We start from the raw sequence: 23,805 nt of genomic DNA, 5'->3' as shown, positions 1-23,805 counted from the left end.
TTGGGTGGGGGGCTGGACTCAATGATCTTCCGAGGTCCCTTCCAGCCCTAATGTCTATGAAATCTATGAAAATAGGACCATTCCCAATTATATCATCCCACCCAAGGCTTTGTTTAGCCTAGTCTTAAAAACCTCCAAGGAGATTCCACAACCTCTTTGGGCCGTGAAGTTCAGCAGCTCTCCTACCAGGGCTTGGAGCATCAGAGGAGAGATTTTTTTTAGAGCTGTGAACACAAATGTACACAAAGGGGGAGCTGAGACTAGCTCCTGAACTCCCAAAACACTGGCCCTGGAGCTGAGAGAGCCTTTCCCTCTTGTATACAATCTACTTGAGGGCATCATTGTCCTCCTGCACGTGCACACATACACTGCAAACAACTGTTGCCCACCCTTGCTGTAGCACAAGCCCAGTCAGCTGATCCTCTCAGTTTCCGAGTGGGGTTGGACATGTGTGAGTCTCTAGTTTTCCAAGCCCTTTGTTCTGTTCTCATCCCACAGGTTATGTATTTATTACAAACATCCCTGCTGGTGCCATGGACATCCTTATCATTGAGCGAAGGAAAACTGAAAACATTCTGGGTAAGCAGCAGAAAAGAATGCCATTGAGAGCCTGGTCCTGCAGCTTGAATTTGGGGCAAGGGCCCTGACTGCATGTATGGTATATCACGGTGATGGTGGGGAAGTTGTGCAGGAGCAGAAAGCAGTGGAAGGGACATGCAAAAAGCTCAGTGGGAGCCTTCAGGAAGCCACAGGCATAAATGTTGCATGGCTGTAGGAGGCAAAGAATGGGTAGAGGTAAAGAGGCAGTTTCATGTGGCTCCCATCCCTTCAGGAGCTCCGCCACCAGCAATGTTGCTTTGTGTATTCTTGTCTTGGCTTTCTCTGTAGCCTCAGGCTTTGGTTACTGCTGTTTTGATCTGATGTGGAAAACCCTTGTATAGCCAATTATAGGGAAATGACCCTGCTATCATTTTCTTTTTTAAAGAAGTTAATTCACTCCCTTCTCTGCTCCCCAGGATCAGTGCTGTAATGCTGTGAATATAAACTCATGAGCTGTTGTTGACTTCTCCTAGGAGTCTGCTTGGAGTTAAGCTTCCTATCTTCCTACTTCTGTCTGGTCCCCTTTTTCTGTCTTTGCAGCACTGGCAGATGAATATGGGCACTTCTTCTTCAATGGGAACTCAGCCATTGACAATCCCCAGAACTTCAGGGTTGCTGGCACTGTGTTTAAGTACCGCCGGCCACCCAGCCTGCACTCTGATGGCCTGGAGTACATCATTGCCCATGGGCCCACCAACCAGTCTCTGAATGCCATGGTATGTAAAGATCTAAAGATCGGGGTGCTTCCTTGCTTGTGTTCTTTATGACTCCAAAGCCTACAAATATCCAATCAGATGAGGGAATTCGGAGCATTCATGTGACTGCTGCATCATTCCTTACACTGATGTCTTTAGAGTTAGCTTGGCACTGCGCAAACTGGGAGCTACCCTTTAGCTGTTGTGGTGGCACAATTTCTTCTGTGTTTCTCACCAAAACATTATTCTTTCACTCATAGAACCATAGGGTTGGGAGGGACTTCCAGGCTCGTCTAATTCAACCCCTCCACAACTGTAGGGTGTGCCAGGTGTAGGATGTGGTTAAAATATTTCTTTGTGGTACATGCTAGTGAGATAAAAGGGTTTCTATTTCCTCCTCTCTTGCTTCCAGTACTATAACTTTAATGGGAAAATGCCTCATATCACTTATGACTATACTGTGCCACGGAAACCATCACCAGCTTTCCAAACAGCTTCCCCCACCATAGAGGCACCTCCTTATCTTCATCCGCCAGAGTCCAGTCAGAAAGATCAAGTTCTGATGCCAGCAGATTCCAGGGCTGCCCAGGACTTCAATGCCACTTGGATTTCTCTCTCATCGGATGATGCCAGAGACCAACTCCAGCCACAAGAAGAACCCGAAGACATGAGCTTCAGCAGCCAAGCCTTCTTCCAGAGTAACTTCACTGCTCAGCCTGGGGATTGGGGCTGGGAACAGGGGAAAAAGGAGGAGGATAAGTTTGGCTTCCAGATAAGACAAATCTGCCTTGCCAACAGAGTGGGAGAGGAGGAGGAGGTGGCAGCGGGTGGAAAACAGACTTGGGTTTGTTTCTTTTTCTTGGCTACCTTGGGTCTGGATACCTGTAGTATTCTTTGAAAGTAAGACTTTTAAGAGGTATTTTCAGTATTGCCCTGACTGCTTCCACTGAAATCAGTAGGAGCTTTCTTAGTGGGGAGGGTGGGGGAGGATGGTGGATCAAGAAGGAAAGATGGTATTCTAACCTCAGTTGAGTCACTAATGCAATGGCATTTTACTTTAGCCCTCAGATTAAATCAGATTTCCATCAGTACAACCATACCCTTCAGTGTGGTGCGGCCAGAGCTCCCAGAGAGCAGTGGGATCAGGGCATCCAGGCTCCATCTCTTCAGGAGGTTATGTCACCGGGACCCACAAAACGCTGCCTTTTGCAGGGAACTGCAGCACCTAACTGCCAAGCTGGGGCAGAAGAACGTGACAGCAGGGCTTTGGAGTGAGCTGGAGGATGGGTGGCCAGAGAGGCGGCACAAGGGACCTGCCCAGAAGAACTCACTGGAGAGTGTGAAGTTAGAGACTTATGTAGGGAGTCAGGAGGAGGTAGCTAACTACAGCAGAACAGGACCCCTGCAGAACTCCCTCTTGGGTTCCAACTCAACTGTTGGGAACATGCACCAGGCTGAGCCTCTCCAAGCTCCTGAAAGGTGAGGTACTCTTCACAAGGTAGGGCAAACTTTATCTGAGGAGGGATGATCAGCCTAATGTTCTAACAGCCTCAGTGTTTTCTGCCTGTGTTTCTCCTCCCTAGCACCTTGATGATTATGGCATGATCCTAGTGGATGCCTCACCAATGGTATTAACCAGTAGGGAAAATAGGCCAAAGCCAGCAGCTAGCCTAAGCTATCAAATTATATCCTACAGTCCATCCACCATTCCAGAAGGATTTGGTCACCTCCTAAGAGATCTTTTTAAATGGTCTTTTGATGATCTTTCTTCCACTACAGAGGCCCTACTCATACATGCAGAGGAGGAACTCAAGACACTACATCCTGACTCCATCTCTGTAGGCACAGATCATAGCATCATAGTTGTTGGGGTCAGAAGGGACCTAAACAGATCATCAGGTCCAACCTCCTGCCCCAGGCAGGAACGGGTGCCAAGATCATATCACCCCAGCCAAATATCTGTCCAGCTTCCTCTTGATGTCCAAATGCATGCATATGCAAACACACACATATAAAATGTGGAAGTGGATAAGCAGCAGTTCCTTTAAATTAATTGTTTAACACCTATTAAGACAGAATGGATTTATGTAAATGTAAGAGCTATGTGGTTGGCCATTCAGAACCCATGAGTCAGATTGGAGCCCCCTTCAAAATACACTGCCAACCAAAGAAACACTGCATCTCCTTCTGGGGCATGGGAGATAGAGCAACGAGCCAAACAGCCACACATTTCTGTTCCTTCAAGCACCCTGGGATGGTGGGAGGAAACTAAGCTCCCTCCTGTCCAGCTTTCGGCAGGTGGCCTTTCCTTCCTTTTGTCCCAAAGGAAGCTCACTCCTGCTCCTTTCTCTGCAGCAATGACTTTGAGGTGAGTCCTGTGGGCCAAGATGACATCAGCCTAGCTGACATGTACAGGTGGAAGGTCTCTGCCTATGCCCCCTGCAGCTCCACATGCACTTCTGGTAGGTTTGGTCTCAGGGTGTCATGGCCTTTCACTAAAAGGTTCCCAGGTATTCCTGCAGCAGCCAGAAGCTGTTTTTATTTGAAGGCTCTTTAATAACCTCTGCTAACTCATTTGGGGATGGATTTTTAAAAGTATTTCAGTGCCTTTCTCATAGTTGGCAACTGATATCCTTAAAAGCCTGATTCACCCTGTTCTCGGGCTGAAAGGAGTCATACCACAAAAGCTACCAGACTGTTAGGCATTGACCCACAACCTTGTTGACTATTGCTGGTATTGGAGAATGAACCATCCCATTCTCTCATTCAGGTCTGGTTCAAAACCTTTGGATAGGGGAGTGTGGTAAAGAAAGCTGGCTCCGCTGCTATCTGAAAGATGGTTTGCAGAGTCCATCATCTAGACGCTTCTTGGCAGCATTAAATTCTGTGAAAAATGCAAATAAAGAATAAACTCAAGATAGGTTTGGATCTGGATATACCATGTACAAGACTTAACTCTTACCCACAGGCACAGCTCCTGCTGTACCTACCCCCATCGTACGGTGCACATAGGACAGAGGAAGGCATGTGCTCCTAATGGGTAGCGGGGATGCTCCTGGAATTGGGTGCAAGCTTTTGTGCTTTTAAAAATTGTGCTGAGTCAATGAGAAGAACCTGAGTCCAACTGACAATAGGGTCACAACTGGAAGTGGTGAGACTCCATAGGTTTAAATACACAAGGCTCCAAGCTGGGCTTTGAGATTTTTTTGCCCTTTGGTTTTATGCACCTGAGGTGACTAGGAGGGTGTTTTGGGAGAGAAGAACAGGGCCAATATGCTTAAGAGATGTTATTTGAGGAGGACTTCTTTTTATAGCTGAATCTTGTGTAGACTGGGGTCAGCATAAACTTAAGTGCTTCAGAGGATGGGAGCATCAGACAAGGTTCAGCTTGTTTTCTCCTCTGCTGAAATCAATCTAGGAGTTGCTGACCTGGGGAGAGGTGAAGTAGCAGCAAACCCCTCAGTAGCCTCTGCTGAATTTACATCATTGGCTCCTGTATATTGTGCTCTGAAGTCATCAGCTCTGCTCTCGGCTGGTGGCCTACCAGTTTTTCCAGGTGGACTAAGTTTCAGAGCTCTTTTACAGATACTGATCAGTGGATATTTGTACTTTTCTAATGGACTGTAGAGTCTCTGATATAGTAGGTCACATTTCTGATTCCCATTTCTAACCTAACAGAAATGGTTAGGGGGCTGGGGTGCATGACTTATGAGGAGAGGCTGAGGGAACTGGGCTTATTTAGTCTGAAGAAGAGAAGACTGAGGGGGGATTTAAAAGCAGCCTTCAACTACCAAGAGGATGGAGCTAGACTCTTCTCAGTGGTGGCAAATGACAGGACAAGGAGCAATGGTCTAAAGTTGCAGCAAGGGAAACTTAGGTTAGATATTAAGAAAAAAATTCTCAGTAGGACGGTAGTAAAGCACTGGAACAGGTTACCCAGAAAGGCTGTAGAATCTCCATCTTTGGAGGGTTTTAAGACCTGGCTAGACAAAGCCTTGGCTGGGATGATCTAGTTGGGGATGGTCCTGCTTTGAGCAGGGGTTTGGACTAGATGACCTCCTGAGATCCCTTCGAACCCTCATTTTCTTTGATTTTATCATTTCATAAATAACTGGTGTAACCAGTGGAGACAGCAGCCTTTTATTGGATAGCATATGCTTGTGGACCTTTGTTAAGAGATCTTCTCGGTGTCCAGCAGGCATCAGCACCTCCTATGCCATGTGTGTACGCTACGATGGAGTGGAAGTAGATGACACAAACTGTGATGCATTGACCCGCCCAGAACCTACTCATGAGTTCTGTACAGGGAGAGACTGCCAGCCCAGGTAAACTGAAACACTCAAGCCTCAACCCATCTCTGAGAAACGCATCCAGAAAGCCAAGGAAGATGGTGACTTGTGCAAGAGTTCATTGGCAGAATAGTGCACAAGAAATCAATGAGTAAGAGTGTGAGAAAGTAATATTTTGGCAATGAAAGAGAGGAAGCATGTGGGGAAAAGGAGCTGAGGGGAAGCGGGGCAGGTGGATTTCTGTGTTGTGTCACTCATCCCACTTAGATATATCTTACACTGTGGATTATTTTGCATACACAGTGCAGGGTATTAGAAAGAGATAGAATGAAAAACTGAACTTGTCTATTGCCTTTTGAAGATGATATTGCTATTATAGCATGGGAGGTGACTCTGATATACCCAAGAAGGTTCTCCTGTAGAGAAACTACCTCCTTTGAATAAAGAGATGCTGAGAACACTGGTTTGCCATTTGCTGGGGTGGGTTTCATGGCTTTACAACAAACTGGAAAAAAACAGTACTATTCATTTAAAGGCAGTGAAAAAATATCCAGTGACATTTCTGTATCACCTTCCACTGAGAGTGCCAGACGCACTAAACAGAATTTACAGACCATGGGCAAGAGACTTCATTTAGCACCTGCCTTATGCTAGGCACCACCATGGGAGCATCAGAAGAGGAGGAGCCATGACTCACCCCAGTGCTTCTGTTATTCTGATGAGGGGGGAATAAGTTACTCAGCCCCCTTTTCATTAGTGACCTGTGGTTTCTCCTGCCAAGCACTCAGGTGATTGGGGGTGTATGCATAGCCAGGACTCCTCATGCTCCTTACCTGACACCCGCCCTTCTGCTTACAATGCAAGACATTGGGAGAATCAGCACCCCCGCATGCATACACCTCTGTGGAGGAAGGTCACAGCCTTCAAACCAGACTCAGCATTTCTCTACAGCAGGTGGGGCAGAAAGTGAAAGAAAATGGTGTATCCAGAGTCACTTAGCAAATTTTAGGTCACTGCAGGATGGCAGTAGGGGCTTGGCTAGGATACAAGCATTAATACCCTTGCTCTAGGGAGAGTCCCAATGCAGCTTTGCTTTTAAGCATAGCCAAATTCTGTGTGGCATCTGAGATACTGAGGAGGAACAGTTTCATAGTTTCATAGTTTTTAGGGTCGGAAGGGATCTGAGCAGATCATCTAGTCCGACCCCCTGCCACGGCAGGGAAGAGTACTGGGGTCAAATGACCCCAGCAAGATGTTCATCCAACCTCTGCCAGCTTGTGACCGTTATTCCTGGTCACTCCTGGCGGTGCTCGGGGGAACAGTGACTCCCCCAATGCCTGCTGGTCCCCACTGACTAATTTATAACAGGCCACAAGATCCCCCCTCAGCCTTCACTTTTGGAGGCTGAACAGGTTCAGGTCTCGTAGCCTTTCCTCATAGGGCCTGCCTGCTGTCCCCTGATCATGTGAGTGGCCCTCCTCTGGACCCTCTCCATGCTGTCTACATCCCTCTTGAAGTGCGGCGCCCAGAACTGGACGCAGTACTCCAACTGCGGCCTGACCAGTGCCGCATAGAGGGGGAGGATCACCTCTTTTGACCTGCTTGAGATGCATCTGTGGATGCATGACAAGGTATGGTTGGCCTTCCTGACTGCATCCCCACACAAGAGGGGAGTTCCCCAACTGGTGCGTCACCTTGCAGTTGTCTGTGTTGAAACGCATCCTATTCTCATCCGCCCACCCTTGTAGCCTGTCTAGGTCTGATTGAAGCCTGATGCTTCCTTCTAGTGTGCCAACATCCCCCCACATCTTAGTGTCATCAGCAAATTTGAACAGGGTGCTTTTTACCTCCTCATCCAAATCGCTGATGAAGCTGTTGAACAGTGTGGGCCCGAGGACCGAGCCCTGCGGAGCCCCACTGCCCACGTCCTTCCAGGTTGAGAAAGACCCATCCACTACAACCCTCTGGGTGCGGCTCTCCAGCCAGTTGGCGACCCAGTTGACTGTGTGGGCGTCGACACCACAGTCCCCCAGTTTCTTAATGAAACAATTATTTCAATAAACAACAATAATGGTCCAATAAAATCTCCTTGTTGTTGGCAGCATGACTGCAGTTCCCATGTACACATGGCAGCAGGCAGGGCTAGTAATGAGAAGCCCATCAGTGGCTTGTACCAGCTAGTCCAGTCCTTGCCCTGTCTGCCGCTCAGCATGCCACATTCTGAATTGTGTTTTGCTTTGTTTCTTCCCTCCTTGTAATCACTCATGAAGGTGGGAGACCAGCCGGTGGAGTGAGTGCTCCAGGACCTGCGGGGAAGGCTATCAGTATCGGACTGTGCGCTGCTGGAAGATGCTGGCTCCAGGCTTTGACAGCTCTGTGTACGATGAGCTGTGCGAGTCAGCTGGCCTGACCAGGCCAATGGAAAAGAAAGCATGCAAGAACAAGGCCTGTGGGCCCCAATGGGAGCTCTCTGAGTGGTCTGAGGTATGGAGAGCAAGGGCCTACCCCTGGGTTAAACCAGACACTGGTCCAGTACCAAAGGACATCTGCCTGCAGCCAACTGACACTTTCCTTGCTATGATGCTCAGAGATCACCAACCTGGCTGAGACATCTTTGAGGGGGTGCCTGAGGAAGCTTGTCCAGTATTTGTCTATCCTTTACTTGTTCTGACACAGCCCAGAGGACTAACATCCACTGCCATCATTTATAGCAACTGGTATTTGTACACTCTCTTCCTGGCTAGACTCTCAGTGCACACAATACCTATATGACAGAGACAAGTTTAGCCCCCACTTTACAGATAAAGAGACAGGAAAGGGACCATTGATTTTAGGTGATTACAGACACACCTTGGACCTGATTTTTGAAGGGTCAAACAGCCTCAGGTCCCATTAAGTTAGAAGGGGCTGTGTGTGAGCCTGAGTGACACTGGGGCCTGAGTGACACATGGCAGAAACCCAAAACTGGTAAAGCCATGTTTTGAAGGACTTACCCCAGGCCACAGAGAACATAAGCAGCAGCATTTATCTTCCCCTTCTGGTACATTAGTCATAAGGCCACCTTCCCCATCGCCACCAAAACTAGCTTCATTCTGAGGAGAAAAAAGGAAAAAAAATATAAAAAAACCCCGTTTCCTTGCTTTTCCTACTTCCTGTCCCCATACTGACTTGGGCTGCCTCCCCTTTTGTAGTGTTCTGCTCGGTGTGGCAGTCAGGGGATGATGAAGAGGGAGGTACGATGCTCGGTGGAGGCACCCCTCTGTGATGAATCCAAGAAACCTAGCAGTGAGAAGGAGTGCACGGGCCCACCTTGTGACAGGCACTGGACCACCTCAGACTGGGGACCGGTGAGTCCAAGCAGCGTGCTCTCCCTTCTCTGTGCAGGGTTTGGAAGGTGAGGGAAAAACTGTGGCAGCTCAAGGCTGAAGAGATGGGAGACTGGATTCCCCACTGATGCATTACAGGGGACATTTCTAACCTCCAGTTTGTACCCAGAAAAAATGGCTGAATTGTTTTGGCTCAGACTTTTTAAAAAACATGCGCTGAGTCTAAACCTGGAGAATGTCAGCCCCAAAGTCAGAAGTTTTGGGAGGTTTTAAATGACTGGAAAAAATGAGAATGGAAACTGTTGTGCAACCTTGATGCTAGCAGTTGCTGCATTGGCAGCTGACGTGATTTGACCAAAGTGTGTCAGTGTCCGAGGCAGGAACAGAACTCACTCTCGTGATGCCCATGCCCATGCTTCAGCCACTAGCCCAGGCTACCTCCACCTGCTCTGGTGCTGTTTAGTGACCTGTATGTTTACAAACCTGTAGTTTACATACCCTTTATTTCTTCAAGTGCTCAGGACTGTGCGGTGAGGGGCGAATGAGCCGTTTCGTTGTGTGCCGCAACCTGGAGGGGAAAGTGATCTCAGACTCACAGTGTGACTCTGTAGCTAAACCTCTGACTGTCCACCCATGTGGAGACAAGAATTGCCCTGCTCACTGGGTGGAGCAAGAATGGGACCAGGTAAGTCTGGAGTTGTCTCTTTCCACCTGTCCTCTGTCTTGCCCTTCCTCAGACAGAGGGAAAGGGCCCAGTCTTCTCCTTTAGCCCAGCTTCCTGTGTCTGACAACTTTCCAGTATGACTCCCATAAGCCCAGAGGTCTTGTGTATTAGTATTAAGGGACTTTGGGAAGGTAACAAGACATATGTGATCCTCAAGAAATGGAGAGACCTTGTAGTCAATGGGAGGAATCGAAGTACAAGCACTGGAGATGAGAAGAATCCAAGGAAATGTTGCTTTCTGTAGTCTGGGTAACAGAGGCAGCATTGTACCTGGTCAGGCAGGGGGTGGGGGATTCATGCTGTAGAGGGCAGGCTGCAGCCTGCAGAAGCTGAGGACATAATGCAGCAGTTCTCACACCTCAGCAGTGGTGGATCTCCCTACCTACTGTGAGACAGGAAGATCCTACCCATAGCCTGTCCCATGGCTGGTGTCAAGAGAAAATTTCTCACCTCCTTGCACGCAGGAACTGTTTCTCCTGAATCCTCTCTACACCACAGCGACCCACCTGCTTACAGTTCTTTTCCTTTTGCTTCCTTCAGCATGAAGTCAAGACAGATCTCTGGATCCCCTCTTCATGGACTACCATTGGTCAGAAAGAGTGACTTGAGGGGTGGGCCAGTACATCCCATTGGAGCATAAGTGCATTGGGTGCTCAGAATGATGTTGCGTGGCCCTGTTGCAGCTCCTGTGCTGATGTGGTGGTTATGTTACCTTGTATGGGGATAGCTCTGTGGCCTCTTGCCATCAACAGGATGTGCAGGAAGGTCACAAAACAGACAGGAGTCACAAAGCCCATGGTCCCACAGCTGTGCGACTGAGCTGGTTTGAATGCACTCTCAGCTGCCATCAGAGGGCAGCATTGTCCTAAGGAAGTGCTCTCTGCTGCCCTGATTCTTGCTAATCACAGTGTCTCTCCAAGCAAGAATCCCAAATGCAAATCAAAATTAGGCAAGACTTTTTCAGTTAATAGTATACTCACCAAAAATAATGGAACTTTGAAGGGATCAAAACAAAATCAGAGTTGGTTCAATGAGTAGTTTTGGCAGGGATAAAATTGTGGGGGGGGAGGGGGGAGTCTGAAAACATCAGATGTCACCCACAAAAATCCTTGCCTCTTGCATATATCCTGGATTATCATGACTTCAGCATCACTTCAATACCATCAAAACTTTGGAAAGATTTTTGAAACAAAACAAAAGGTTTCAGCATTTTAAAAAAATGCAGTCTTTCAGCTTTTCACTTTGAAGTGGCAGTTCTCATTTTTTTTTTTAAATGACCCACATTAAAAGAAAGAGAATTGTTTTTTCTTAAAGCAGTAAGTACCTAAGAACTTAAACAGAACATTTTGTTTTGTGTCTAACAAAATGTTTCTGGATGATAAAGCATTTTGGGTTGAGGAGGGGATGTTGTTTTATTTTTTTAACTGAAAATACCCCAGTTTTTTCATTTTTGCCTGAACTGAATTGTATCTTTTTTTTTGGTTGGGCTGTTAAACCCAAAACTCCACAGTTCACGTATAGAATCTACAGCACGGTTGCAGTGGGGAACACTAGGGATGGGCCTGAGCCAGAACCTTGGGCCCAGACAGAGAAATTTCACATCCAGGCTATCAAGGTCATATTGAATTTCTCCCTGGGTGACTGATTTTCAATAAGAGCCAATGGAAGAACACTCCATTGTGACCATCTCCCATGGCCAGAAGCTCACGAGACATGTCCCTGTCTTCCTTCTGCCTCAATAGCTTGGTGTCTAGTGTAACCAGATTTTGAGATCTGGGACATGGGATGTTTTTCACAGAGGTGAGGCTGCAACACAGGAGAGGTGGTGGGAACATGGTTATGTCTGCATGGAACTGTACAGGTCTAGGACTAGAGAAAGGGTAGCTTCCACTACAGGTAGTTTCCAGCCATGCCATCCTTTCCAGCACATTGTGGCTACCAGCTACCCTCTGCCAACCAGTTTCAAGTGCTGTCTGTGCTACAGGCACTGCCAGTTCCAAAACGGCGTAGCAGTTCCAGGGACAAGGTTTGTGGTTCCTGCCAGTTTTTCAAAATGGCAGTTTGTGCTGCAGACTAAGCCTGCTGGTCCCATGGGCAGCCTTAGACCAGGTGCTGCTCTGCACTGCCTGCCAGCTTTGTCATCAGTCATGCATTAGCTCAATGCGTTATGAGGCATTCAGAATTGTAGCGCATCCAGGAAGTGCCAGGCAGGGCACTGGGGGCTTGGAGCGGCTGTGTGATGCATGGTGCTAATGTGGATTTAGAGCTAAATCAGGAGGGATCATGATGTTTGGCAGAAGCAGCCAGGCCTCAAGTAGTGTTAAGGCAGATCATGGACACAAAGCAGTCAGGGGGGCCACTGAGGTTGGGGGAGAGTTCATTAACTCCCTATTTCAAGGTTTGGTTACCTGGGTTCCTCCCATCCTTGACTAAATGTTCTCTCTTTGGTTGAACAGCCCCTGATCAAACCTGCCCCTTCTCCCTGGTAATAGATGACACCTGAGATACTAATTCCCTGCTTCATTAATCCCTTTAAGCCTTGCATGCTGAATGGTTTACGCAGCTCACCGTCAGTTCCATCTGAGTGTTGAGAGGCCAGTTGGGCTCCTTCTTTCTCATGTTGCTTTCCTTGCTCTAGATGGCCTGCCATAGGTCAGAACCCAGTGAGCTGATCCACATAGAATAGGAATGAGAGCCCTTCCTTGTGGCCAATGAAAGCTCAGCTATCACTCAGTTCACTGGCTATGGCTCTGAGTGCACTACAGAATTAACTGTATGACTGGATTTATAGGAGCTCTCTCTGAAGCTGAGACACTGATCATACAGTTAGATGTCATTTGGTCTCTGTGCAGAGGTCTGCCTCGAGCTTGTAACAACCAATCCCGTGCTGTGTTGCTTCACTTTCATTTGGGAAGTGTGAAATGTATTGTTCTCCCCAGGTACTGACTGAGGTTAATGCATCAATACACTCTACGTACCTGTCTGTCACTCTGCGTACCTGTCTGACACACAAATACACTGAAAGAAGCCATGCTAATGGGTGTGTAAAACAACCACAGAGCTCCCAATTCCTCACCTTCGTTATCACTGTGATGTGGGACTTAGGGGTCTCTTGCAGCAGTCATGCTCACACCCTGCTCAGAATGCAGAGGCCCAATATTTGCTAAAGAGTACTAACAATGTGCATGCCTGTGCCCCATATCCAAGAAACCCAAAGTCATTTGCAGGCCCTTACCCATGGCGCCTTACTGTGCACCCACAAGCTGGGCATCTATGCATTGGTTTTGCTGTTGGTGAGGAAGAAGCACAAATCCTATGCCCAGATTATGTTGTTCATTACTGACCAGTTCATCCTTGGCTGCTTCTTTCTTCCAGTGTGATGCCAGCTGTGGCCGTGGGATGAAGACTCGGAGTGTACTCTGCGCAGGCCTGGAGAATGGTGTGTATAGGGAATATCCTGAAATGCGCTGTGATACCTCCCAGAAACCTGAGGTGCAGGCAGCCTGTTTCAAGAGACCTTGCTCTACATGGTTCACCACATCTTGGTCTCAGGTAAGGTTTGAGGGAAAGGTGATAGGTAGTGGCAATGTGTAGGGGGTGCACATGCACGCCCTGAGAGCACTGGTACACCCTCTGACTGGCCACACTTGCTGCTTAAGTGACAAGTTGGGGGGGGCAGGTACCCCCCATGAGCACCAGCCAGGGAGCAGCGCTCCCAGAAGCAGCTGCAGCCACTTCCAGAAGTGGTTGCAGTGATCAGCCATGGGGGGACCACTCCCCCCATCAGTGAGATTGGCTGTGGGGAACAGCCCTCCCTGCTCAGAAAGGTTGGCCATGGGGGACTACCCATGGTGATAGATACCATTCAGTACCCATGGTGATAGATACTGAAGGCTCCGTAAGGAGAATGGAGAAAGCAAATACAAGGCCTAAGGAAAGGAGGGTGGGGGGGAGCTGGGGAGAGGGAAAAAGATGGTGGAGAGTGCTGTAGCAGAAAAGGCTTAGAAGTATGAGGTATTGAGGGAACCTGGGGAGAGGGGGCAGGGAGGATTTTTACCTTCCTATTGGTGCCTGTGGCACAATTAAGTCTGATGGAGAAGGTAACATAAGCCTGCTGAGGTGGGGATAGCCCCAAAATTTGGTGACCATCTCCGTGGACAGCACAAGGAGCCATGCAGGAGACAGCATAAGCTTGTGTGTGAGCTTTGGGTTAGAAACAGGGACCTGAGTGACAGCCCTGGGGACTGAAGTACTCTGTCCATAGAATGGACGGCAACAGGATAAGGTCCTATACAGCACCACCCTGGCCTGGAGTTGGAGGGACCCTTCCCCAGGCACGGGAAGAGAGCTCCGTTTCTGAGAACACTCAATATAAGCATTGGAAGGGTGCTCCCTCCCAGTATACTTGGAAGGGTGCTCCCTCCCAGGTAAAAGTTTCCAAAAATACTAAGTCACCAAAGAGTCATCAGCGGTTACTAGTTTGTCACTGCCTGACTAAGACTGGAGTTCCAGCCCAAGTGAAAGCTTCCACGCCCCATTATCAGTCTCTCCAGTTTCCTTGCACACTTCTTTGTCACTGACTCTAAGTCCTGACCTGTTTCTTAGCTGGTTGGGTCCTTAGTTTTCTGAAGTCCTCTTAGTCTGCCTGTCCTAGGGGGTGGGCAATCTCTGCAGGCACTCTACAGAGTAGTAAGTTAGTAGTAGTGGTAAGTTAGTTACCTTACACACAAGTAAGTTAGTAACAATGCTAACCCATTCATTCAGCTTTTTCAGATCTCTGGCTGCCCTTGGTGACATTCCTGAGCTGCTAGCCATTACACTGGAAAAGGAAGGATTTCTACTTATGTCCTAATCCCTTAGGAATACAGCAATAGGGGCAGGGAAAGGCAGAGGGAGAACACTAGTCTTTACTTGAGCTCCATTAAAATCCTGCATTATTGATGGGATGTGAGGGTGTCTGGGGACTAAAGACTGAGTCTTGTGGGAGCTCCCTCCATGAATGTCTAGCTCAGGGCCCAGAAGAACATATTGAGCTGATAGAAATTTAGTGTGCTCACAGCTGTATCCCTTCTTGGTCCTGACAGTGCAGTAAGACCTGTGGTGCTGGCATGCGGCTCCGCGAGGTAAAGTGTTATCAGGGAGAAGCCCTGGGCCAGGGCTGTGAACTGGGTTCCAAACCTGAAGCCAGACAAGCTTGCCAGCTCCAGCCATGCCCCACAGAGGCCCCAGGTAAGATGGGGATAGCCTCAGAGGGTGGTACCCTTGAAGCTGGGGACAGCTTAGTCCTAGTGGAGAATGCTGTTGCTTTAACCTCTTCCATGGATGTTTTCACTCCCCAGAAGAAGACTGTGAAGACAAAGCAACAGCCAACTGCATGCTGGTGCTGAAGGTGAAGCTGTGCTCACACTGGTACTACAGGAAGGCCTGCTGCCGGTCATGCAGGAGTCGCTTGCCCTGACTGCTGCTTGACCACACTTCCCTTTTGAGACCAAGGGGAAATATTCCCCCTAGACAAAGACTCCACAAAAAGCCTTTTCTCTGTGAAAGAACCCATTGGCTTAGTCACTGAGCTGATCCTTGAAAAACAGCCCACTCAGAAGGATTTCTAGAACACAGGTAGCAACCACAGTCCCTTCTTGACTAATACGACTTACCCGACCCTTTAAAGAGAGATCATCCTGTCCCACAAAGCAACCAGAATCATAGTAATGGGGGAAGTTCATCCCTGCTATCAGTCATCAATGAGGAGCACTTCCTTTTCCCCACCACTCCAGTGATTTCATATCATTTCTCCCAGCTGAGTCCATGTCCAGCACCTCAGGGATACAAGCAAAAAGTTCTAGCAGAACATGGGTGGGCAGCTATCCCAACCAGCAGCAGTAGCACAGATGGCAGCAACACCATCTGCACTCGGCATTCCTCTATCCACCAGGTCACTCCAAGCAAAATCATTCTATGTCACAATAAAGAGCTAAACTAATACGTATGTTTCCTGGGCACTTGTTTTTGAGCCAGAGAGCAAGGGGATGGCATGGATGGGAGTGAGGAACACATCCAAGGCCACATCCTGTGCAGGATTGTGTAAAACTTGCTTTGTATAAAGCTGCCCATCACCAAAAAAGAGAGCACGAGCATGCCCATTTTGTATTTCAAAGACCTCATTTATTACTGACATTCAATCTGGATCCACAGCTGAGCAACAAAGATGTAGAACAATAGGAGGAGAAATCCTAAGTAGAAAACTCAGACTTTCCCTCTCTACTCCCCACCCCAACCCCTAACAGCCCAAAGTCACATTTTGGACACCCATTTGACTTGTATATCTTGCACTTTTGCACTTGTGTACATGTTCCAGTACAGTGAAAAATGTGATGGGGATCTTCATCTTGAGCAAAATAACCAATCTGGGACAACAGCATCAGTTCAGGGTCACATCCTCTTTCTAAGAAAAGCTGGGTTCACACGTAATGTATGTACGACAAAACAGACTACAGCTATCCTCCTTTCAAAGGTGTGCCATTGAAACTATAGTCCAGCGTATACTGGGCAGTCGTGAGCTGTATAGTTGTCTTTCAGAAGAGAGAGCATTGCAATGATGGCCAATACACCAGGGAGGAAGAGGTTGAGCACCCCACTCACCTGAGACCACCAATAAACTCCACAACCAGAAGTTCACTAGAATGGCTGTTCTTGTTTCCAGTGTCTGCTCTCAGGCTTGTCAGGGACAGATGGCTCAAGAATAGGCAATGGGGATGATTCCAGAGTAGGCTTCTGTGTCTGGAGCATACCTGCAGATTCAGGAAGGTAGGGTATACCCTGCTGCATCCTCACTGGGATGCACTGCTGCTGTGGTATAGACATATCCTTAATCCCTCTGGGCTGGCCATTCAAATTAGGAGGAAGGTATTTGGGGGCTATACTGTAGAGCCCTGTTGGCTATAACAAGCCCAGGGGATGCAGTTTGACCACTTCAGGTCTGGTAGAGGCTAAGTTCAGATGGAAGCCAAAGTGCATCCTCTGCTATGAAAGGATAGGACTTGTTGAGTTTGCTCAACAAATGTCATACTAGATACTACAGTACCAGGGCAGTGTGCTGGTTGGGACAAGAAGGCAATAGAAACAGTGGGCTATTGAACACTAGGGGTCAGAGGGCTTTCGTACTGTAATCATTCCAGCAACATTACCTGCCTTCCCACCCAGGTAATTGAGAGGAGGGTTACAGGGCTTCTGGAAAATAAATACCCTACATAGGGGCTCAGTGAGGACTGGACAACCCAGGGTCAAGGGACAGCATGATTTCTTTCAGTGATAAGTCTTAGGTTCTAGTTTAGATGATTCTGGGAGTAATGGCTGATCTACAGGCAACGCAAAATGGATCATGTTGGTTCAGGGAAGGCAGCCTCCATGTCACAAGAAACACAATCCTATTTAGCCCTGAGTTGTTAACTTGTGTTTTATCAGAGATCCCAAGGAATAAATAAGCCCAAATCTGAATAATCCTCTCATGAGATCAAGTGAACGTTCCAGGTCCAAGCAGGACTACATCATACTTATCTGTGAATGAATAGGGAAGTTAAGGGCTGTCAAGCCAGCACTTTTTACTACCTGTAGATTGACTGATAAACTGTAATAGAGATCGCATGCTCTTCCCAAATAAAACCATATAATAAACACACTCTTGTTATTGTTACTAAGGATATTTGCAAGGATCGCTTGCGGTCCAGGCCTATTGGCTACCTGCAGAGAGCACAGCTGGCTGCTGTGGGAACAGCAGTGCATGACAACAATATAATTTTAGTCATTTTCACTTTGGTGTAAAGTAAAAAATAATCTCCACATCCATGTCATAGAAAGCAACGTGGATGGTTTATCTCACTTGTCAGCCTTTTCCATACTGTGACTTGACATATTAGTAAGGAAGACAGGTTTGGGCCTTCCTTCTAGCCAGAGATGGAAAGGTCATGACCTCCTGTAAATCTGTTATCAGCTCAAGCCCTGGAGGTTGCGAGAACAGGGTTAAGAGCACAAGATGTAACTGGTCCCATCTCTTGCTGTTTTAAGCAGAACTAAATCACGCAAATCTTTTGCAGTTTACCAGCAGATATGGATCTCTAAGGCTTTAAATACTGCCAGTGATCCAAACTTTAGTTGTTTAAGATTTAAGTAAAAACTTTGCAGTTTTTGTGCCCCGAAGTTAAACCGCTCCTAAGAAAGTTTGTGAAAACTAAAGGATTGTTTTGTGAGCAGAGCAGAAGGAAACTTCTGTATTGTTAGCTTTTGCAAGTCATTTTAGTAGTACCCTTTTTCTCCCCACAACAATTATCTAACTCCGCCTTCCCTTTTCCCTGTTCTTCTGTAGGTGCAAAGACTGGAATAACTAGGGAAGGGTGTCCTATTTCATATTCTAATACAGATGCTAGCATTCATTTGCAACTAATATGATACAAGGGGGGAAATATCAAATTCTCCATTTATTTGTTTTTCCACGTGCTTTCACCAAGCAAGAGCATTAAAACTCCCGGCATATTGATGGGATCTTTATCCTCTTTCACCTTCCTTTCTAATGCCACAGTTACTGATGAAAACAATAGCTCCCAGTGAATGCCATGCGTCTCTCAGTGTGCTCGGTTCATCCATACAAGAAGCCAGTGGTATTGCCTTGAAAAGTGACAGGTAGGGTTTGCTTTGTGTAGACACCAAATACCTCATTATGGGCTCAGGGAAGCCTGGGAGTCACGAGAGTCTTTGATAATTAAATTAGTTTGTAGTGTACATAGCCCTCGTTAGACAAGTCCCTTCAGGAGACAGAGCAGAATAATTACACTTGTTATGGGTTTAGAAATTACCACGTTCAATATCTTTGTTCACTGTTTTTCTCCCATTCCTCCCACAATAGCTTACAATGACCTGGGCAGTTCAACATCAGGACCATGCTAGGTCTTGAACTTGATTGTTCACATTTGCTAAAGGCCTCCTGTTTTTTTGCAGGAAACCTCACAGAAATGAATGGAACACCCCCCACCCCGACCATCCCCGTGGGCATCTTATTGGAGCACCCTGCAACAGTAACAACAGTGATTATACCTCTGTACTAACAGCCCTAGGGTTTGGAAAGGTCTCCCGAAAAATTCCATGGCGGGTCACCGGGTAACTCTGGAGGGTCGCCATTTTGATGGGATGCCCCATTTCCTTGTAGCACGTGGGTGTGTAGGTGATCCTCTCACCACCATTTCGCACCATGTCAGCAGTCCGTATGTAAAAAGGGGAGCCATAGGGGGAACAGGTAGGGCAGTAGTTATGGGCACCCTGCTGGTTAAGCTCAGGGGGTGGAGGCACCGGGCTGCCCTGTCCATCCATGATGCGAGAGTTGCAGGCATTGCAGGTGACAAAGTGCGAGCCAGTGGGAAGATCAGGCTCCTCCTCCTCCTCCTCCTCCTCCTCCTCTTCAGGTTCATCTTTCTTGCAGCAATAATACTATGCATAAAGGAAAGACTTTGGTTAGCAAGGGGATACTGTTCCATCCGGATACGTTTGTGTACATGGCACCACAGGGATTTGCTCATCCTCACCACCTGGGACATAGGGCTCCATTTGAAGACACTTTTTGGATTCACCTGCTCATTTTCCACCTCCATGTTTCTTCACAAGTGAAAGTTTCCCTTGCAGCCAAGGCTGACGAAGAATGCTTGACTGCAAGGAATTCCATGCACACAACTGCACTCCTTCCAGAGCGGTGCAATCTCCCATTGCTCTATGTCATTTGAGGTCACACCGTGCAAACAGCTTGGAGGCTGTTTTGAGAAAAGGGCCCATCACTGATTGTTCTCAGTGGTGCGGAAGCTACAGGAAGTTCTTACAAAGGTCTGCACCTTCACTTTCACCAAAAACAGTGGAAGCTCCATGGACATTTCAAAGGAATGTTTTCCCTGAAGGCAGCATTGTGTTGTTAAGATCATTGAGGACACAACTGTCAATAGGTACTACGTTTCTTAACATTTTAAATTAATTTTCAGTTCAAAGTAATGAACCAATTTACTCATAAACTATCGGAAAACACACTGTTTACTCAACAAGTGTTCGGCGAGGACATGCTGCATTGTTCAGATGCATCAAAGCCGTGGAATTCTCAACTTTAAGTGTGACACTCAATTCAAATAAAATTTTAAGGGCTGTAACCACAGGAAGTAGGAGGGGCATATCCGATAACTAAATGGTCCTCCATTTTAGATTTCCCCCCCCCAACAACTCCCGATAAAGCATCAAGTTGAAGCAAATATCTTTTTGTGTGTATGTGTGGGGAATAATTGGGGAAAAAACAGCATGAAGAGAAGAAAGAGAAATGGGAACAATGGCAAAGGCTGGGGTAGGGTGGGCCCTTTGTACCCAGATTCCAAGTAGATAAGGGAGGATGAAAATGCTAAGTTAACTAGTAAGGATTATCTTCTCTAATTTTCTGTCTCTCAACCACTTAGAGGTTCTGTACCTGTGGCTCTGGTGGGACTAGATTCTGCTTAAGAGAGATGGGTGGGGGGAAGGCAGACAGTACAAGAAAGAAGGAGAGGGAGAAGGTGAAAAGAAAGTACAAATTGAAAGTGATCCAGGGTGGAGTGAAGAATAGAATGAACCTAGAACAGGGACGGGGAAAGAAAAATAACTTAAAGGACTGGCATGGGGTTATCAGAGAACAGGTTACAGTTGCCTTATCTGCACCAGCAAGAGTCATTGTGAAATAGAGCAGTCAAAAGGACTGCCTTAGCTTTTACTACTAGTTTAAAGTCTCTGTGGCAAAGTTGAGGTATCATAGCTGAGTCCTCATCTCAACTCACCTCTTCCCCTGACCGCCTGTCAGCATGCCTTCTGCATTGGGAAGACAGGGCTGTCCTAGATGCCAGCTTGGAAGCTTTACAGCTGTGGAAGATCCCTTCTGCCACACACGTTCTTTGCAAGCCAGGCACAACCAGCAAGTAGTTCAGCCACTCTGAAGTGTTTGAGCAGTGCAAGGTAGTGCAAGGAGAACCACAAGTTTTAATAACCCAAACAGAGATATGACAGACACCACCCCTATGTCCCATAGCAGTAGGGTTTACATCAATTCCTGACAGTGGTCCTAAATTCACTTGTACTGTACTAAACTGTACAGGTAAAGAACCTCATATGTAACCACTTACCTGTAGTCTACAATAACAGAGCACAGCAATAATACAGAGTAGGATCACCGTCGCTAGAATTCCGCCAGTGATAACAACGGTTCCTGCTGTCATCCGACCGATTCTCCATCAAACTCTGAAAGGCAGGACAAGGAGAGGAGTGAACTAAACTCAAGGGACCTAACAACAATCAGCATTAGAGCCAAAGAATCAGATGTTGCTGCTGCTGCTACATATGAGCAGCTGCTGTTGACTTTAAATGGGAGTAGGGTGCATTAAGTGGAAGTGGTAGAAAGAGAATGAAGTCAGTCGAAGAGCACACCTACAGAAGGAAAGCACAGACTGAGGCACTGTGGAAAAGGACATGCAAATCTTCAGGACCAAAAAAAAAACTGTTGACAGCAGACTCCGTATCTCACTTTGGTCTCAGTTACTGCTGTGCCATAAGCAACTAAGCTGATTTCAGATGTTATTCCAAATGCAAAGCCCAAACTAAACTTGCTAAGAGAGTTGCTTAGGTTTGGGATCTATGGCTCAGCTCTCAGTCACTGAAGGTGAATACACTCATTTTGTTTCAGGATATGTTGTGTGATAGTTTCAACATGTTCACAGAGTTCTGGGATTTTTCTGATATGAAACAGAGGTGGGAACCCCTGGAACCCAAAACTTCTAAGCATCATGCAAATTGAGCAGAGTCCTGGCTGGTAATAGTGCATCTGAAATGAGTGTCATGTGAAGGATCACTGTCTTCCAGAGCCAGCTCCACAGTGCCAGATCAAGCATGAGTACTGGATATGTCCAGAGTGGGCCATGGGTATGTCTGCATTGCCAGTCACCAATTTGAAGTAGCTAGTTCAGCTATAGGTAGAAGTCAAGACACAGCAGCATTAGCATGAGCTGCAAAACCTGGCCAAGAAGAGGGGTAAATGCTAAGGTTTGCAGCCTGCACTGAGCTCTATGCTACCACAGCTACACTGCTAGCAATACAGGATCTATCTACCCAGTTCAAAGCTAGCTCATATGCCTAGACAACAGTGCTGGCACTGCAGACATATCTTATATTGCATGCCAACCCTCCTTGTCTCTGAGGTCAGCCATGGGGACTAGGGCCTACTTTCAGGCTCAATCACAAAAGCAGTTTCCAGCCACCAGGCAGAAAGGGGAGCAGTGGCAGTGGGTACTCCCTGTTCTACCTGCCATTTGGTTACTTATATCTGCATTTTTGTACTACTAACTCCTGTAATTCAAAGCAACATCATACCCTGCAAAACACCTGCAGAGAGACAGACTCTCAGACACATACTCACCACCACATATCCCTGCTTATGTGCTCAGGAAGCAGCCTTCTAACCTTGAATTTCTTCCTTGTACTAAGCAGAAGAACAAGAGCATCCCTGACCCAAGCCCTCCTTAATATCAAGCCATCTCACATCGCTTCCCCAGTCCGGTACTTCAAAGAAACATGGGATCCTTCTGTCCTGCGCCTACCCCAGGACCCATTACCAGTCTGATCTCAAAATCCATGTGACTGAGCACATTTAATCCAAGTTTCCAAGCAGCTTTCCAAGGATCACTTGCCCAGCCCCAAAACTGCAGCACCATTAACTACGTGATTTCAAGTTCTTCTGTCTTACTCCCTGGTCAGCTTCCCTCCTGTGGAGAAGCAATTTGGTTTGCTGCTCTTTTGGATGAGCTAACTAGCTTAAACTATCCCTCACCCTTCCTAAGCCAGCCTACAAGAATAAGTCTTCCTTCAGCACATCAGACCCAAAGGTCTCCTGCTTAACATGGAGTACCCAAACCACATAGAATTTACTGACCCAGGCTGTGAGACAGCAAGTTTCCAGCTGAAAATAAAAGCCTAATCCTCAAGAATCAGGTCCCTCGTGGATTGTGAGCTGTATGGCTTCAGCCTATGCCAAAGGCAGGACTCTCCGAAACAGGGGCTACATCTGAAGTGGGGCTGCATGAAGAAGCCCTGATCAGAAGCAAGGGCAAACTGAGCTTCCTCCAAACTGAGCTTCAAGTATGAACTCTGGGAATGTGACACCAGATCTGAACCCAGATCTCCAGTGGGTAAAGTCTAAAGGGACAGACTGGCTTAGCCTCAGAGCTTTTGTACTCCTAGTCTCCAAAGAACAACTCTTTTTTTGGCTTGAGGTTTACCTCATAGTGTGTAGCATAACTGACTTCAAAGCAACAGCAGTTCTGTTGGGGCTCTCTCCTGGGGTAGCCTTCCACATGTGTGGCAGGTAGTTGCCACCCACCACTAAAACTGCCACAAAGAAAGTTAGCAATGGAGCTGGAAAAAGGTTTACAAAGAAGTACTTACGTTCAAGGACGGGTGCGCTGGACCTGCAAGAAATGGGAGAAGCAGATTAGCTCATACTCTATTGTTACTCACTGACAACACTTTTTGAAGTTGGAGGCCTCTAGAGGTGGTCCTTTATTAACCTGATGCCATTGCTGCATTGGTTAGCAAGGACACCATGCCACAAAGCACCAGAGACCAGGGGCCCATGTGCAAATCATGAAACATTTTTGTCCTCCAGAATTTTTGCAAGGAAAAAACCCATGGCACTTTCCTGCAGTTCTGCTGCCCAGCAATATACTTTCCAATGGCTGTGGTGGCAACATACACTGCACAGATACTTACTCAGGAGCTCCCTTTACCTCAGTGCATGCAGGGATGCGAAGAGGGCAGGGACAAGGCTGGGAAAGTAGGCCTGCGCAAAGCGGCTAGTATTCGCTTCGGATTCAGTTTCAGTCGATTTGGGGGACAGTGATTCAATTCGGTGATTTGAATCACTGTCCTGATTTGATTCGGCTGAATCTCCAAATCAGCCCGGCCCATCCCTTGTCCCTCTCCCAGCCCGGCAATGGCTGCCCCAGCTCCCAACACTTTGAAAAAAAAAGGGCCCAACTCAGCGGGTGCTGCCAGGGGATGATCCCTGCTGCCTCATGCTACATGGGAGGCTCTACCATGAACCTCCCCAACACCCCCCCTTGCTCTCCCAGCCCCCC

General features: G+C 47.4%; 2 protein-coding genes across 7 annotated transcripts in view; one reads left to right on the top strand and one right to left on the bottom strand.

Annotated features, from left to right (window-relative positions):
• Positions 1-15,616, top strand: part of LOC109307175 (ADAMTS-like protein 2) — a 29,407-nt gene extending 13,791 nt beyond the window's left edge. For 2 of the 4 annotated variants that reach the window (XM_019530927.1, XM_019530930.1), the window contains 12 exons: positions 499-579; positions 1,141-1,316; positions 1,708-1,993; positions 2,357-2,774; positions 3,651-3,757; positions 5,491-5,620; positions 7,855-8,068; positions 8,776-8,931; positions 9,425-9,595; positions 13,010-13,186; positions 14,719-14,863; positions 14,974-15,616. In XM_019530927.1, the coding sequence (XP_019386472.1) occupies positions 499-579; positions 1,141-1,316; positions 1,708-1,993; positions 2,357-2,774; positions 3,651-3,757; positions 5,491-5,620; positions 7,855-8,068; positions 8,776-8,931; positions 9,425-9,595; positions 13,010-13,186; positions 14,719-14,863; positions 14,974-15,092 (2,180 nt within the window). In that variant the 3' untranslated portion in view covers positions 15,093-15,616. Of the gene's footprint in view, positions 1-498; positions 580-1,140; positions 1,317-1,707; positions 1,994-2,356; positions 2,775-3,650; positions 3,758-5,490; positions 5,621-7,854; positions 8,069-8,775; positions 8,932-9,424; positions 9,596-10,174; positions 10,899-13,009; positions 13,187-14,718; positions 14,864-14,973 lie in introns of those variants that run through there. The other 2 variants (XM_019530928.1, XM_019530929.1) reach the window with 2 other exon arrangements.
• A 49-nt stretch (positions 15,617-15,665) lies between these two features.
• The window catches only part of FAM163A (family with sequence similarity 163 member A), an 84,438-nt gene continuing 76,298 nt past the window's right edge, over positions 15,666-23,805 (bottom strand). Inside the window, exons 3-5 of one of the 3 annotated variants that reach the window (XM_019530931.1) lie at positions 23,114-23,136; positions 20,803-20,917; positions 15,666-19,108 (exon numbers count right to left, since the gene is read on the bottom strand). In XM_019530931.1, coding sequence (XP_019386476.1) covers positions 18,713-19,108; positions 20,803-20,895 — 489 coding nt within the window. In that variant the 5' untranslated portion in view covers positions 20,896-20,917; positions 23,114-23,136 and the 3' untranslated portion in view covers positions 15,666-18,712. Of the gene's footprint in view, positions 19,109-20,802; positions 20,918-23,113; positions 23,565-23,805 lie in introns of those variants that run through there. The other 2 variants (XM_019530933.1, XM_019530932.1) reach the window with 2 other exon arrangements.

The sequence above is a fragment of the Crocodylus porosus genome, unplaced genomic scaffold (genome assembly GCF_001723895.1).
Source record: "Crocodylus porosus isolate Cpor-Errol unplaced genomic scaffold, CroPor_comp1, whole genome shotgun sequence".
NCBI classification, from domain to species: domain Eukaryota; kingdom Metazoa; phylum Chordata; order Crocodylia; family Crocodylidae; genus Crocodylus; species Crocodylus porosus.
This window is presented reverse-complemented; position numbering and strand designations above follow the sequence as displayed.